General features: G+C 39.8%; 2 protein-coding genes across 2 annotated transcripts; both read right to left on the bottom strand.

The window, feature by feature from the left end:
• Positions 1-1,005: 1,005 nt before the first annotated feature.
• On the bottom strand, positions 1,006-11,965 carry LOC128364994 (lysophosphatidic acid receptor 6-like). Its single transcript, XM_053325612.1, has 2 exons — positions 11,881-11,965; positions 1,006-2,054 (listed from the first exon to the last, which is right to left on the bottom strand). Exons 1-2 carry the CDS (start codon positions 11,963-11,965, stop codon positions 1,006-1,008), a joined length of 1,134 nt encoding a protein of 377 aa, XP_053181587.1.
• A 1,152-nt stretch (positions 11,966-13,117) lies between these two features.
• Positions 13,118-15,544, bottom strand: LOC128364993 (lysophosphatidic acid receptor 6-like). Its single transcript, XM_053325610.1, has 2 exons — positions 14,532-15,544; positions 13,118-13,298 (listed from the first exon to the last, which is right to left on the bottom strand). Exons 1-2 carry the CDS (start codon positions 15,527-15,529, stop codon positions 13,118-13,120), a joined length of 1,179 nt encoding a protein of 392 aa, XP_053181585.1. The 5' UTR covers positions 15,530-15,544.
• Positions 15,545-17,164: the final 1,620 nt, after the last annotated feature.

Raw genomic sequence — 17,164 nt, 5'->3', positions numbered from 1 at the left:
TTGATCTGCTTTGCTTAAAAGCAGACAGGCCTTAGAAGCATGAGGGATTGATCCAAAATATAAGACTGAGAGACAATGTAAAATTCTACGACATTTATTATACACTTACAGCTCAATTCCACATTTAGGAAAATCAAGGCACCAGTATAACATCAGTAGGAATTAGAGTTCAGCTACCAGGCCTGGGTTGAGACATATTATTGCATAAAGCTTCAGGCTTCAGCTGGGTCTTGAGAACACTCAAAAACAATTCTCTTGCTCTGTCTGTGATACTACATGTCATTTTTTTCAAAATAAGAGTTTATTTGATCTCTGAATCAGTGGAAATCAGTTGGTTAACTTGTTGCATTGTCCACTTGGTTTAATTTCTTAACACAGAAAAAAGGTTCAAGCAAACCAAACTTCATCACTAAAAGCCACGTGAGAATGTTCGCTCTGCTCATTGGTTTGATGTGTTGGGGGTCTTTGTTGATAGTCCATTCATTTTCTGGCTAGCTGCTAGTTCACATCCCTTAACTGACTACCAGAGTTGTTTAGCTCAAACTTACAGAGCACACTGTATCACATTCCTCCAATTGAACCACTTCAGAATTCATTAATGACCAGTGTCGGACCAAATGTAAAATAAACAGAATGTCTGGAATGTATCAGTTCAATTGTATACTGTGTTCAAATCTGCCCAAACAATGCATACCAAGGGGGAAACCAAACAAGAGTCTGATTTAACCTGACTTAACAATGTAGGTTTGAAAAATGCCCTAAAAGACAGTAGGCCGGGCTTCGATATCAATTTTATGCAGAACTCTAGTAGTAGTCGAGAGATGTCAGTCTGTAAAACCTGCAGGAAAAAAACGTCTTCATGCTCCCTGCTTTACCAACTAACAAGTGTGTTTGCATAGTTTTTAGAATTCACCAGCTGTCATTAATCAACACATGATCTTTCCACCAACTGACTCAGTCATTTCTGAATTGCTTCTATTCCAAGTTTAGAGTGTTCACCAGCTGTCACTTATCGCCACATGATCTTTCCACCAACTGATTCCCAGTCATTTCTGAATTGCTTCTAGTGGGAGCATCTGTCGGGTTAAACCTCAAAGACCGGAAAGCATCTCGAAAATTCTGCGAACCAAAACAGTACAACACTGGATCCAGGCAGCTGTTCACTCCTGCTAAAATCCAGGATGCATAATATGCCGTCTCAGTCCGCAGAAGAAGACGACAGTGCTGGGGGTAGTACTTTTTTATTATCACTCCCACAGTTCGTATAATGTTAAGAGGCAGGAAGCACAATCCAAATATCATCAAGCACACGGCTATCATCCTCTGAGATTTCAGCTTGACTTTTAGACCCTTGTCTGTGCTGATGTTGAGGCGAGTTAAAGTGTTTGCCAGACGGCCGTAGCAAACAACTGAAACGAGGAAAGGGATTAGGAACCCAAAGATAAATAGGAAGAAGTTGAGGATAAAGTAGACATTTGTCAGGCTCTTCTGATGGATGCTGAGGCATTGACTGTGCCCACCCTCTTTAGTTGAAGGTAGCACGATGGCATAGACCAGAGCCTTGATCAGCAGCAGAGACCAAACTCCTGCGCACAGCTTTCTGATGAACTCCTTCCTTTTCATGCAGGAACTTTTGTTAAAGTGCACCACCGCCATGTACCGATGGACACTGATGAGAGTGAGGAATATAGTGCTGCCGTAGAAATGCGTACTCAGCAGGGTGATCTTGACTTTGCACAGAAACCCACCAAAGGGCCAGTCATTGCCCATGGCAAAGTACACTGCCATCATGGGAGTGACTGGGGTGGCGATGGCATCGGTAAGAGCCAGGTTTAACTGCAGCATGGTTCCAGTGGTCAGGTGAGAAAACCGGCAGCAGAAGACCCAAATGCTGAAGGTGTTGATGAGGAAACCCAGGAAGAAGACCAGACACATGAGGATGGTGATGGATGCATGCTGGTTCTCCCCCACGCAAGATTCAGAATAATTGCTGTTGTTCCCGAGCTGTGAGGTAAAGACCACAGGCTCCATCATTTGAAAGTTGGTTCTTACACCTGCAGGAAAAAAAACACAATTTGCCATTCAAGTATCATTTTACAAGTACAATAAACATACAGGTTATAAAAACTACAAAAATGTGGAGTGTGAATACTGTGTCCATTTACCAAGCAGGGTGAGTCTAACAAAGAGACACAAGCAAGATACATTTAGGGCTGTGTAAAGTGAATTCAGACATTTTCTTTTAAACACATTAAATAGGTCATAAATGTATTTCTAAAAAAGATGTAAAAAGCATTTCGATTTGTGGAGCTAGGCTTCACAAACTGTGTTTCAAGATTTCTGTGTTGAGGATTTAGTGGGCGGGTCTGAAAATCACCGCCAGGTTATGTAACGCGGCAGTGATTGGCATAAACCCGCCTCTGCTGCTGTAGCAGTATAAATACATTCAGCGCACACTACTACTACTACAGTCTAGTTAGCCAGTTAGCTGAGTTAGCCGCGGGGGCTAGCAGCTGAGCTAGCAGCTGAGCTAGCGGCAGAAAGCTCTCAGACGTAGCGTCCATGTGTCAGGTAGAGGTGGTGACTTTGATTGACAGGTGACACTTGGTAGGGGGCGGGGGTTCAGCGAACTCGGAGGGCACTCCCACAGCATTTGGTAGCAGAGAAAGAGGCTGAGTTTTATACAACTTTGAAGCCTAATTTCATATATTTGGTAATTTTTGTAATCATTCAAATTTGGCAGGGTGGTTAACAACAAGTGCGGAATCCAAAGTTGAAGTTGAAGCATGGTTAAACCTGTCTCTCATGAATCCCCTGACTTAATGGAAACACAATACACAATTGCTAAAGTCCCTTTTCAGACAGACAGAGTATATATGACTTTGAAAAGCTTCTTGTGTTCAGTCTGTCAGAGAGGTGTATATTCAACTTTGTATTGACTGTTGTATGGTGTCTTTGTTTTTTATTTTAGTTCAAGCATGTTAAAGTGAAAATACTTATTTCCAACATGGTCCCAAGATGTTAAAAGACAAAGAAAACATAAAGAAATACAAAGACATTCACCATAAAAATGAAACAATATAATCCTGAAATCCAAAAACACATCATACAATTTAAGAAATAATATATATTTTAAACAACTCAAACAAAAGGTTAACACCGGGCGCAGAAGCGCCACGCTCAGTTCACACCAGAAGCATATTTCTCCGCGCCGGTCGGCAAGCGGCTCTGCTCCTCGGCTCCTCTGTTGTCACACGTGGAGCTGTTCTTTCACTGTCTCTGTTTGCGTGTGTATGACACCCCACCGCTTATAGCCAGCCCACTCTGTGTCCCTCTCTATGGTCCCTCTCTCTTTTGTGTGTACGTGAGTATTCACGCATGTGCTTGTGTGTGTTCATCTCGTGCTCTGATTAGACACACACACACCGCATTCGTCAAACGGGATGTTTAATTCTTGAAAAATAGTTTTATTTTGACATGCTTTTTAGAAAACTGGATTCTCTCGTTGTTGCTTTGTTTGACTTCCTGCCCGGCTTGACAGATTCGGCCGCGGCACGCAGAGAAAATAGACCAGATGCCGAAATGATCACTGCACAGCGCGAGCCGGCAGCGGGGCCTAGCGCAGCAGCACTTCCTATGTGAACAACACCATTGATGAACATGGGCGCTAATCGCCTTATTCTGTGAAAGAGGAACTTAAAATTTGGCACATTTAGATATTGAAACTCTCACAAAAATGTGACAGTTTCAAAATCATTCCTAAATATGAAGCACATGTCTGAGATATGATTTTAGCTCCATTACAAGACATCCAATCAAGTATTTACTCTTGACAGCTTCTTCTTAGTTCCAAACAGGACTGACTTGATTTTACCCAAATGTACTAAAAGTTTATCTATGAGCCACTCTCTAACACGTTTTAATTGATTACTAAGAGAATCAGAATCATTAGCATTCACCAAGAGCTTGCATTTCACAGCCACTGGCATATTATAAGAAATATATAAGAATATATATAAATATATAAGAAATTAAAGAGGCTCTAGATTAGAACCTTGTGGCACCCCACATGTAATATGCTGAGGTTCTGATATAAGCCCTTCAACACCACAAATGTGATCTCTTCCTCTAAGGAAGGTGAACTATTTTACATTAATATGTCTAAAAACCCATGCACTGTAGCCTTGAAAATAAATCACATCCTGTTTTTAGTATAGTAGAGGAACTGAAAACTGATAAACTATACCGATACAAAGCTTTTTACATCATAATAATTAAGATCGGTCTCTTAATACAGGACTGAATATGTTCAGTTGTAACGATTTTATTAGAGTTGAAATTATTACCAGAAGTTTGAGCTCAGATACTGTTCTCTTTCACATTGCATGTATGTGGGCCTTCTAGGGATGGAGATGCTTCATGAGGTCTGCAGACACCAGACTTTTTCAGTTTTAGTCAGGGATTTGACATGAGAGCATTTCATGTCCAAAATGTTCACATGGTATATTGCTGTTGGTAGCAGCACTTTTGCATATTGTGGTAAGCAGGTTAAAATGTCTCTGCCTGCCTCTCTACAGTCTTTTGGACATCACATTGTGGGCAGATTTGAATGAAAGGCCCTCCCAACCGACCACATATTTACCTTAGCATTAGGAAATGTACTGAGAATATTTGTGTTCCCCATAGGATGAGCTTTGATTTTGGATATTCCTTAGGCTTCATTTAGTGCCCAACATAACGTCAAATGTCAACTTTGCTTACAAGACGCAGCATGTCCTTTTCTCTAACGCCATTCTCAGAATAAACTAAATTCTATTAAAGTCTCTAAAGACCACCAGACCAGACCACCAATGTATTTAGGGTACATTGCACTTAGGAGGATACATGAGAGTCAATAATAACTTGGTGTTGTCATAATGTTGCCAAATTTGAGCTTGTATTTTTTTCCATTGAAATGCAGAAGTGATATGTCAGTCAGAGACATATTTGTAAGGAGTGTCTAAAGTACAAAAAAAGACATTGTGGTTCATTCTGAAGCACGGATAGCATATGTAGGAGGTGGAAACCACACAGTTAGACTGTAAAACACTGTAAAACTTTTGAAAAACTTTTGATGTTCACATTTTGATGAGACTCAGATTTGATCTTTAGAAAAGTATACAGGCTGTGTTCAGTTTGCTCATAACTCTACTAAGAAACTTCCTGTTCTAATGTAGCTGACGAACTGAGAATGTAACAAATAAGGACTGTGGTAGTTTTGTCTCAAAATATATTTATGTATGTGTACAGTATAAAGTCAAATTTTGATATACCTGTACATTACTTGAGTATTTCCATGTCAGATGCAGATTTGACACAATGGATAATATAACAAGCTTTTAAAATACAACACATTATTAAAGATGAAACCAAAAAGCAGTGTGTAGTCAGCTCACATTTCAGATGTCTATGAGTTATTAACAGTTCCACCAAATAGTGATTTTTCCCTCTAAACTTCTCACATGCTTTCATTAACTATCTAGCTAACTGTATATAAAGTAGTAATGATCTAATGATGTCATATATAATAATATATCAGTCAGAGGGACCAAACCACTACTTTTACTGTAATACTGCATACTACATCACTTATAATACTGCAGTACTTTTACTGTAATACTGCATACTACATCACTCATAATACTGCAGTACTTTTACTGTAATACTGCATACTACATCACTCATAATACTGCAGTACTTTTCCTGTTATACTTTATACTACATCACTCATAATAATGATGTATTTTTATTGTAATACTGCATACTACATCACTCATAATACTGCAGTACTTTTACTGTAATACTGCATACTACATCACTCATAATACTGCAGTACTTTTACTGTAATACTGCATACTACATCACTTATAATACTGCACTACTTTTACTGCAATACTGCATACTACATCACTCATAATACTGCAGTACTTTTCCTGTTATACTTTATACTACATCACTCATAATAATGAGTATTAATAAGTATTATTTTTCCTTTTACTTGTAATGGAGTTAGTGTTTTTCATTCCTCTATTGGTACTTAAAGGTAAAGTGGTTTTCTTTGACTTAGTGTTCAGGTGAGACAACCAGCCTTTATACACTCCAAAGTGTCATCAAAATCACATTTCAGGTAATTGAACATTTCTATTCATGCTGTACATTGATGGTTATTATTAGGTAAAACGTTATATAATCACACCATCATCTCATATGCAGTACAGTACTAATTTGGTTTAAAGGATCTTACCAGAGTTGAAGTTGTCCTCAGCAGGTTGAGCTCAGTAAAAGACACTTTCTCTTTCACACTGCTTACATATGTGACTGTAAGGGGTGTTGCACACCAGATCTTATTCCATTGACTTCTTCTCTTTCAGCAACTGTTACAGTGGTGCATAATATGTGACAATGGCAGGGTATGTTACTTCATCTTAAATACCATCACACCACTGTGTATTACTAAATAATCAAATCAATCAATTCAAATGTAACACACACATAGTCAGATTATGAAAATACTATAGGTGGACAATAATGCAAGAGCACAAAGTATAGAAAACTGATGAGTCCTCCCTTGAAGACAAACAGTTGGCTGCTGGAGTACACTGTCAGAGCTGGAGACAAACATCTAAACAAACTAAACCTCCACAAGAAAATCATCATACAACAAACTATCCAGTCTTTTTTGACATTTCATGGATTCATAGATTCTGTCTAATTGTCTTTAAACAACATTTAAACATTCTTCACCATTGGCTGATCTCTTATAGTCTTACATATGTGATGGATCTATTTTTCATGTGGATTCTCATGGAATATTTTAATGAGGGATATCTTGTTTAGGATATAGAGGAACAGCTTTTTTTCAGTCTTGCTAGGAGTGTAAAACAGCACCAACTATAATAACAATGTGAGCATCCACACTATGAACTATAATGTTCTGTAAACAGCAGTGTTAAACATGCACTCTACGCTCCAGCTGCATTCACAGCTGAAGAAAATGGATTATTGATATTACTGCTGTACATTGTACGGAGAAATAAAAAGAAAAGGGTTCAGAGATAGCCGCTGATTCAGTGTGTTGATCAGAAGTAGTCTATTTCAGACACTAGCTGCTGTGCTGTTTCAGTATTTATAGACCAAACTGAGCCTCAGCATGTTGAAATGCGGTGTGTAGAAGTGCACTGCTGTGGAACTAATGCACAGTATGAGCAGAGATCTAAGACCTGAACGATACGCTACCTTTGTTGTTGTTTTTACATCATAATAGAGAACAAAGTTCCAACATCTTTGTATAATAAAGATAGACAAACCTATCTAAAGAAATCACATCTGGGTGTCATTCTGCTCCAAGTTACAGCAGTGAGAGAGGCTGCAATATCTGTCTGTTTACCAAAATTAAAATGATATTTGCAGGTTTTGAAGTTTTACTAGTTTTTTTGGCTATAATTTGTGCAAATAGTGAATATTGAATATGAAGTTTGCTTTCATTATCAGAGGGGCATGGCAAAGTTGTGTTACAGTAATAAACACAATGACATGGTTCTGAACATGTCCAAAATTACTAAAATACTTGTTCCCTGCTCTTTTATAAAAATATATCTATTTGAAGGTAAGCAATGCCACGTTTATAGGATTGACCTATGTTCATTTATAATGTAAAATGACAGTTAATTAGCTAGCACTGCCACAAATTTAACAAATAAAGAAAAGACAGGTATTTCTTTTCAACGTTTATTTTACAAAATGCACTGAGGACCATCAGACCTCAGTTTACAAAGTTCAGCGAGGAACATGAATGGTATCTCTATTCCAAAATGGATTAAATTCCTTTTTTTCCCCTCATCAATCTACACACAATACCCCATAATGACAAAGTGAGTATTCACACCCTATGACACTCAAAATTGAGCTCAGATGCATCCTGTTTCCACTGATCATCCTTGAGATGTTTCTATAACTTGATTGGAGCCTGATGGTCACTCTGACAGAACTCCAGCATTCCTCTGTGGAGATGGGAGAACCTTCCAGAAGGACAACCATCTCTGCAGCTCTACTCAGTAAAAGGCTCATGACAGCTCGCTTGGAGTTTGCCAGAAGGCACCAAAGGACTCTCAGACCATGAGAAACAAGATTCTCTGGTCTGATGAAACCAAGATTGAACTCTTTGGCCTGAATACCAAGGGTCACATCTGGAGAAAACCAGGAACCTCTCATCAGCTGGCTAATAGCATCCCAATGGTGAAGCATGGTGGTGGCAGCATCATGCTGTGGGGCAGGAACTGGGAGGCTAGTCAGGATGGAGGGAAAAATGAACGGAGCAAAGTACAGAGAGATCCTTGATGAAAACCTTCTCCAGAGTACTCAGAACCACAGACTGGGGCAAAGGTTTACCTTCCAACAGGACAATGACCCTAAGCACACAGCCAAGAAATTGAAGGAGTGGCTTGGGGACAAGTCTTTGAATGTCCTTGAGTGGCCCAGCCAGAGCCCAGGCTTGAACCCAATTGAACATCTTCTGAAAGACCTGAAAATATCTGTGTAGTGACACTCCATCTAAACTGATAGAGCTTGAGAGGCTCTGCAGAAAAGAATGGTTGAAATACCCCAAATACAGGTGTGCCAAGCTTGTAGCTTCATACCCAAGAAGACTTGAGGCTGTAATCGCTGCCAAGGATGCCTATTCAAAGTAGTGAGTGAAGGGTGTGAATACTTATGTACATGCCATATTTCAGGTTTTTATTTTGAATAAATTAGCAAAAAATTCTAAAAAAAAGTTTTTGCTTTTTCATTATGGGGTATTGTGTGAAGATTGATGAAAAAAAAGGAATTTAATCAATTTTGGAATAAGGTTGTAACATAACAAAATGTGGTGAAAGTGAAGGGGTGTGAATACTTTCCAGATGCACTGTATAACTGTAAATAATGCAAATAAATACTCAAATGTTTAAGTATTACCTCTCTTAGCCAAACTAATACGCTGGTGTGGAGCAGGCAAGTCAGAGCAAAAAGATGTCCAGACTTGTTCTGCTGGTGCAGGTGGGCAGGTGGCTTTTATTTTAGACATAAGCACTTTTACTGAGTTTTGTGAAATTGATTTATTGTAACGTTGAGTGAAATCATTTCTTTTCATTCCAAACAATTAGTTATTTAAATATTCTTACATTTTAATTATGTTAAACTTAAACAAACACAAAAAGAATATGAAATTGATTTAATGGGTAAATATACTCAAATAAATTAAGTAATATACACACTACCATTTTTACAGTGTATGTTTGTAGTTCTGACTGATGCAGTAACTCAATATGAGCATTTTACACACATTACAAATGAATGAAACACACATAAATGAATTGAGCTAGCTGTATTTTTTGTTTGGTCACATGTAATGTATTAAAGTAAAACATCAGCTTGATTATTTTTACATACATAATGTTTGCCATATTGTAAAATATATCAGTATCGGAAAGCATTTCTAATATTTTATTGTGCTACTTATAGAGCAACAAAGATTAGTCCATGAGTTATTTTACAGGAGTTATTTTAAACTTTAAAGTGAAACAGCTTCACTGTGGAAGTTTGGGATAGGGAGACCTCTGGCTGGTTCTGCTCATTACTACAACTAATAGTAGAAATACTGCAAAGAAAATGAAGCCAACCTGTTTGGGAGGTTCGAGAGTTTTCATCAAGGTTTCCACGTATGACGGCAGCACTTTGTGGTGAAGATGCAGCAACATACGAAGGGTGTGTCTGTGGACGTTCTCTTTACTGGGAAAATATTTACACAGAAACAAAAAAAAGTTTCCAACATGTGATTTAGGCAAGTGGATTTTTCATGAGAAGCTGGAAATCTATATTTAAATTAGATTAGTAGCTTTATTGTCATTACTGTATATTGAGGATCAGACAACAATATAACGAAATTTAGATAGCACTCCCTGAGCCATAACAACATTTAAGACAATTAAAAACAACTTAAGACTTAATACAACATTAACAATCTTTAAGAGCAACAAAGTGCAATAAGCAACATAAAAGGTGCAAACAGTAGCAATTCTCATTGTAACAGTAGGCCACAATCAGTGAGTGTGTGTGGGTGAGTGGGATGAGGGGTTCATTAGTTTAAACAGCATGGAATTCAGAAAAATCTGTTGTGATTTCATAGTCTGGTTTTGTCCTTTCTGTCTCTTCTCTATAAAGATTTGAATGCTACAGCTGTTCAGATTGAGCTGGAACAAGTTGCCTTTGGCATCTACCACTCCTCCAGCTGATGTTGGCATAGTGATCGAGGGTGTTGAAACTGAGGTTCAGTTATCCTAAGGAACTGAAAGCCTTCTTTGAAGTACTTCAGAATCCCTCAAACTGAATGTTTGCAGACTCTTAACCAAGGTACAGATGCTCAAGAAAAGACTGTATGAATGAGCCAACTGTTGATTTGGATGCTGATAAGTGACTAGTAAAAGCTGCCATATAAATGCATTAGAACAACAGCTCCAGTTTTTATTTAAATTCAGTTTAGGCTTTTTACCCTTTTTTTAAATTTCAAATATGCACATTCAAATATGTTTTATTATTAGATTAATTCAACTACATATTTGAAATATTATTTTCTGGCAGCTAAACAGAAATATGTGTGAGGCAATATAAGGCATAGGAAAATAATTTAATACAGAAAATTCAGCAGATTAGACAATTTGTAACAATTTGAGGAGTAAACTATGCCCACTTTAAAGTTTAATGAAACATCAGTTCTGGATTGTTCACTCCCACCTATTACATCAACACACATTAATGAAGCATCTTACACATTCGACAATTAGAAGAGAAGTACAACGAATATTAGCAGCAAGTTTGTTGTTAGGTACCATTATGCTGCAAATGTGTTGATACTGCATTAAGCCAGTATACAACTGTTAGAGTTGGACTATGATGTACCAATGTTGCCACCTGAGGTATGTTTTATTATATTTAGGGCTGCAACTAAAAATTATTTTCATTATTGATTAATTTTATTTTTCTAAGTGATTAGCCATTTGAGCTTTGGGAAACTAATTAACATACAGTGGGGCAAAAAAGTATTTAGTCAGTCAAGTTCTCCCACTTAAGATGAGAGGCCTGTAATTTTCATCATAGGTATACCTCAACTATGAGAGACAAAATGAGAACAAAAAAATCCAGAAAATCACACTGTCTGATTTTTAAAGAATTTATTTGCAAATTATGGTGGAAAATAAGTATTTGGTCAATAACAAAAAGGTCATCTCAATACTTTGTTATATACCCTTTGTTGGCAATGACAGAGGTCAAACGTTTTCTGTAAGTCTTCACAAGGTTTTCATACACTGTTGCTGGTATTTTGGCCCATTTCTCCATGCAGATACCCTCTAGAGCAGTGATGTTTTGGGGCTGTCGCTGGGCAACACAGACTTTCAACTCCCTCCAAAGACTTTCTATGGGGTTGAGATCTGGAGACTGGCTAGGCCACTCCAGGACCTTGAAATGCTTCTTACAAAGCCACTCCTTCGTTGCCCGGGCGGTGTGTTTGGGATCATTGTCATGCTGACATGTCATGCTTAAGCAGGGGGACACATCTGGCACTGCAGGATTTGAGTCCCTGGTGGCGTAGTGTGTTACTGATGGTAGCCTTTGTTACTTTGGTCCCAGCTCTCTGCAGGTCATTCACTTGGGCCCCCCGTGTGGTTCTGGGATTTTTGCTCACCGTTCTTGTGATCATTTTGACCCCACGTGGAGCCCCAAATCGAGGGAGATTATCAGTGGTCTTGTATATCTTCCATTTTCTAATAATTGCTCCCACAGTTGATTTCTTCACACCAAGCTGCTTACCTATTGCAGATTCAGGCTTCCCAGCATGGTGCAGATCTACAATTTTGTTTCTGGTGTCCTTTGACAGCTCTTTGGTCTTGGCCATAGTGTAGTTTGGAATGTGACTGTTTGAGGTTGTGGACAGGTGTGTTTTATACTTATAACGAGTTCAAACAGGTGCCATTAAAACAGGTAATGAGTGGAGGACAGAGGAGAATTAGTTACAGGTCTGTGAGAGCCAGACATCTTGCTTGTTTGTAGGTGACCAAATACTTATTTTACTGAGGAATTTACCAATTAATTCATTAAAAATCCTACAATGTGATTTCCTGGATTCTTTCCCCCCATTCTGTCTCTCATAGTTGAAGTGTACCTATGATGAAAATTACCGGCCTCTCTCATCTTTTTACGTGAGAGAACTTGCACAATTGGTGGCTGACTAAATACTTTTTTGCCCCACTGTATTTTAAAATAATTTATTCACTCTCTAGCTCGCTGGACCACAGCTGCTAATAACAGCGTCCTGTAGCCGCTTACTGGCGGAGCAACTCTGTCCACCTATTCAGTGTCCGGGGTGCTTTAAACATGACAGTGAGGATGAATAAAGTAGTGGTATTCTCACATTGAACAGACTCTCTGAGAGCAGAGGAGAGCAACGTGACGAGAAGTGACAGCAAACAGCAGCAGAGGCTAACGTTAGCTGCTCCTCTCTTCTGTCTTAGGCACAAACAAACTGTGGGGAGGTCCATTACCTGGGCCAGGTTATTGCTGCTGGACCTCCTTCACCAATATCTCAATCTCCATGTACATGCCACCATACATGAGTCCGGGGAGGAGTCTGAGTTTTTGGAGGTAAACTGATGAGACTGAGCCTCAGGCTTTATATTGTGGGAGCCACAATGGTATGTGATAGTGAAGGTGAATCTGCCGGAGAATAAAGTCCAACACACCTGTCTGGAGTTGAGACTCTTGGCTGACTGAATATACGCAAGGTTTTTGTGGTCTTTCCAGACCAAAAAATGGAAGTTCTGCTCCCTTCAACCAGTGTCTCCATTCCCATAGGGCTACTTTAATAGCCAACAGTTCAAGATTCCCCACACCTTAGTTCCGTTCAGCTGGAGTAAGGCGGTGTGAGTAAAAAGCACAGAGATGCAACTTTTGATCATAGGAAGCATGTTGAGATAAAACCACATCTACCCCTGAGCTGGAAGCATCTACCTCAACTATGAACAGCCAGGAAGGATTCAGCTTCTGGGGTTCAGAAGGGGACACTAGAAGAAGTAAGCTTGGTAAGGGGGGCTGCCTCCCGGCTATAGTCTCTGATGAACTGGCAGTAAAAGTTGGCAAACCCCAGAAAGCGCTGCAACAGCTTCACTTTAGATGGCTTCAGCCACTCCACCACTGCCCTGATCTTCTCCGGGTCAGGTTTCCCTTGCCTCCTTGGGAGGCAAGGGTATGTCTGAGCTCATCTGGGGAATGGTCTGTGTCTGCTGGATCCATAGTGGCCAGATTGTTCTGTTAGGGGACCCAAGAGCAGGACACCAAATGGAGGGGAGGTTTTAAAGAGTTTATTAAGAAAATATGCAAAGTATGATGAAGGGGGGGCAAGGTTCAGGCAGTCAACGGGTAAGACAACGGGCAGGGAATGAAGTCAGGCAGTAATTAAATCCAGTGAAGATAGAGACTCTGGTGGATGGTGGAGAACTTCTCTGGTTGCTGTCAGAAGGTAGGGCAGATGATCCACGGTGGTAAGTACAATAATTTGGAGATGACTGGTTGGAGATCTGGGTTATAGATGCACTGCAGCTTGATGACTAGATGAGAAGCAGGTGAGTATAATTGACTGGGAGTGGAACGTGAGGAGGCGGGAGCCAGCAACCAGAGAGTGGGGAGAGACCTGCCCACACTAGCAGCCTTACACAAGACAACACAGAGACTGACAGGGAATGAGATAGAGACTACGTTTACACGTGCCCGGCTATTTTCATAAACGGACATTTCACCCTCTCCGTTTACAAAAAAAACTGCGTGCACACCAGTCCGTTTTCAGAAAAGTTTCCGTTTACACTAACCTGTGTAATATGCCGTCAAGAGCAGCTCAAGCCCCCATTAGCCAATCAGAATCCCACATAGCAACAACAACAACCTCACTTCATTCCTCCACATAGTACAGCACTTGTATTTGCAAATGCAAACAAATACAAAGGGATTGCACCAGCATAAATGCGACTGCTATTCTGCATGCATCCATGATCACCATAGATTGTAAACAATGTCGCATTTAACCCAGGAGCACAATCTGCCGTTTCCGTTTGCGTCTAAACGGAGGGTGCAAACGATGGTTAATGTCTCAGTTGGGTACATATAAACGGGGCCAGAAACATTGGGGAAGGAGAAACACAAGAAAACATTAGGAAATACCAGACATGGAGGGAGCATCCATGACAGATACCCCTTTATTTATTCTTAATCTATATACTAATTTATGCTTCCTCCTCCTATGTATTATTTTGTTTTTATTGAATGTAAAGAGCTTCTTGCACCATCCTTTTTTTATTATGTCATAACTGAATTTTCTGGTACTTTGCTTTATCTTTATCGCTTTTAATGAGTTTAGATAGTTTAGAGAGTTCACCAGCTGTCACTCATCACCACATGATCTTTCCACCAACTGATTCCCAGTCATTTCTGAATTGCTTCTATTTGGAGCATCTGCCGGGTTAAACCTCAAAGACCGGAAAGCAACTCGAAAATTCTGCGAACCAAAACAGTACAACACTGGATCCAGGCAGCTGTTCACTCCTGCTAAAATCCAGGATGCATAATATGCCGTCTCAGTCCGCAGAAGAAGACGACAGTGCTGGGGGTAGTACTTTTTTACTGTCACTAACACAGTTCGTATAATGTTAAGAGGCAGGAAGCACAGTCCAAATATCATCAGGCAAACGGCTATCATCCTCTGAGATTTCAGCTTGACTTTTAGACCCTTGTCTGTGCTGATGTTGAGGCGAGTTAAAGTGTTTGCCAGACGGCCGTAGCAAACAACTGACACGAGGAAAGGGATTAGGAACCCTAAGATAAACCGGAAAAAGTTGAGGATAAAGTAGGAATCTGCCAGGCTCTTCTGATGGATGCTGAGGCATTGACTGTGCCCACCCTCTTTAGTTGAAGGTAGCACGATGGCATAGACCAGAGCATTGATCAGCAGCAGAGACCAAACTCCTGCGCACAGCTTTCTGATGAACTCCTTCCTTTTCATGCAGGAACTTTTGTTAAAGTGCACCACCGCCATGTACCGATGGACACTGATGAGAGTGAGGAATATAGTGCTGCCGTAGAAATGCGTACTCAGCAGGGTGATCTTGACTTTGCACAGAAACCCACCAAAGGGCCAGTCATTGCCCATGGCAAAGTACACCGCCATCATGGGAGTGACTGGGGTGGCGATGGCATCGGTAAGAGCCAGATTTAACTGCAGCATGGTTCCAGTGGTCAGGTGAGGCAGCCGGCAGCAGAAGACCCAAATGCTGAAGGTGTTGATGAGGAAACCCAGGAAGAAGACCAGGCACATGAGGATGGTGATGGATGCATGCTGGTTCTCCCCAACGCAAGATTCAGAGTAATTACTGTTGTTCCCGAGCTGTGAGGTAAAGACCGCAGGCTCCATCATTTGAAAGTTGGTTCTTACACCTGCAGGCAAAAAACACAATTTGCCATTCAAGTATCATAGTTTACAAGTACAAGTGTATTGACAAGATCAACAAACATTCAGGGTATAAAAGTCTAACTCTATTATACAGCTGTCACCTGCATGATGGTATCCATTCTACGATGCTACCATAAGGCCTGCGCTACAAAGTTGAAGTGTGGAGTGTGAATAATGTGTCCATTTGCTAGGCAGGGTGAGTCTAACGAAGATACACAAGCAAGATACATTAAGGAAAGTGCAGGATCCAAGGTTTTTGAAGCATGGTTACCTGGTTTAACCATTCTCTCATGAATCCACTGACTTTAAGGAAACACAATGCAAAATTGCTAAAGTTACTTTTCACCTGACCTTTCATATGATCACTGTCAGGTCAGTTTTAGTCAACACTTAAGCACAGGTATTTCAAAACCAGATTTCTGTCAAATTTGCGGTGGAAACTCTACAGGATGAATCCCAGTGTTGGGGAAACCCTGAGGCCTAAGGTTTAATACCTGACCATGAACTCTCTGTTGTCAGATCCATAATAAAGGCAAACAAATCCTAAGTTTGGTTGACACCCGTGGTCTTTTTAGTGCCATCATAAGACCATACCTCTACCCAAGAATATTATGTTTTTATGTCAAATACAAATCATCTCAGAACAAACTAAATTCTTAGTCCCAGTGGGGCTGCAATGAACATTAAAGCCTCTAGAGGCCACCAGCGATTTAGGGTACATTGCTGTTAGGAGGGTATATGAGAGTCAATAATAACTTGGTGTTGACATAATGATGAGCTTTTTTTTTTTTGATCAAATGAACTGATATGTCAGTCAGAGACATATTTGTAAGGAGTGTCTAAAGTACAAAAAAAAACATTGTGGTTCATTCTGGAGCACAGATAGCATATGTAGGAGGTGGAAACCACACAGTTAGACTGTAAAACATAATGCAGAGAAATAATTGCTGCTTTTAAAAACGTCTGAAGTTCGCACTTTGATTACACTCTCAGATTTGATCTTCAGAAAAGTATACAGGCTTTGTTCAGTTTGCTCATATTTCTCCATAACCCTATTTCCTGTTCTCATCCAGTAGCTGAGGAACTGAGAATGTAGAGCTGTGGGGGTCTTGTTGTAAAATATATATGTGTGTGTGTGTGTGTGTGTGTGTGTGTGTGTGTGTGTGTGTGTGTGTGTGTGTGTCTGTCTGTGTCTGTGTGTACAGCATATAAACATGTATGTGTAAAGACCAGATGTGAAAATTAACCAAGTAAATTTACTCAAGTCAATATTTGATGTACTTGTACCTGTATTAGTTTCCATGTGATGCAAACTTTCTACTTTAACTCCACTTCATTGAAGAGGCAAATATTGTACTTTCTAGTCCATTGTATTTATTTGACAGCTTTAGTTACTTTTCAGATGAAGATTTGACACAGTGGATAATATAACAAAATACAGCACATTGTTAAAGATGAAACCATTGGTTTCCAAGTTAAGTACGGCAGGTGTCAGACCTGAATTACATCATTGCCACTTCAAACTCTAGGAAAGCCACTAGACTGTCATGTGAATTTGTTGAAGCCTTTTTACAGACAGTGGGGAAAGGGGAAAATGGG

The sequence above is a fragment of the Scomber japonicus genome, chromosome 9 (assembly GCF_027409825.1).
Source record: "Scomber japonicus isolate fScoJap1 chromosome 9, fScoJap1.pri, whole genome shotgun sequence".
Classification (NCBI taxonomy): Eukaryota; Metazoa; Chordata; class Actinopteri; order Scombriformes; family Scombridae; genus Scomber; species Scomber japonicus.
The sequence above is the reverse complement of the archived record's forward strand: the minus strand, read 5'-3'. Positions and strand labels throughout refer to the sequence as shown.

What these genes read in the sequence shown, in the direction of transcription:
- LOC128364993 (XM_053325610.1), bottom strand. Translation starts at nt 15,529, where the DNA reads ATGATGGAGCCTGCGGTCTTTACCTCACAGCTCGGGAACAACAGTAAT. An exon ending in TCAGAAATGACTGGGAATCA is followed by an intron (nt 13,299 to 14,531) that starts GTTGGTGGAAAG and finishes TTGCCTCCCAAG; the next exon opens with GAGGCAAGGGAAACCTGACC.
- LOC128364994 (XM_053325612.1), bottom strand. Translation starts at nt 11,965, where the DNA reads ATGGCCAAGACCAAAGAGCTGTCAAAGGACACCAGAAACAAAATTGTA. An exon ending in GAAGCCTGAATCTGCAATAG is followed by an intron (nt 2,055 to 11,880) that starts GTAAGCAGCTTG and finishes TTTTTCCTGCAG; the next exon opens with GTGTAAGAACCAACTTTCAA.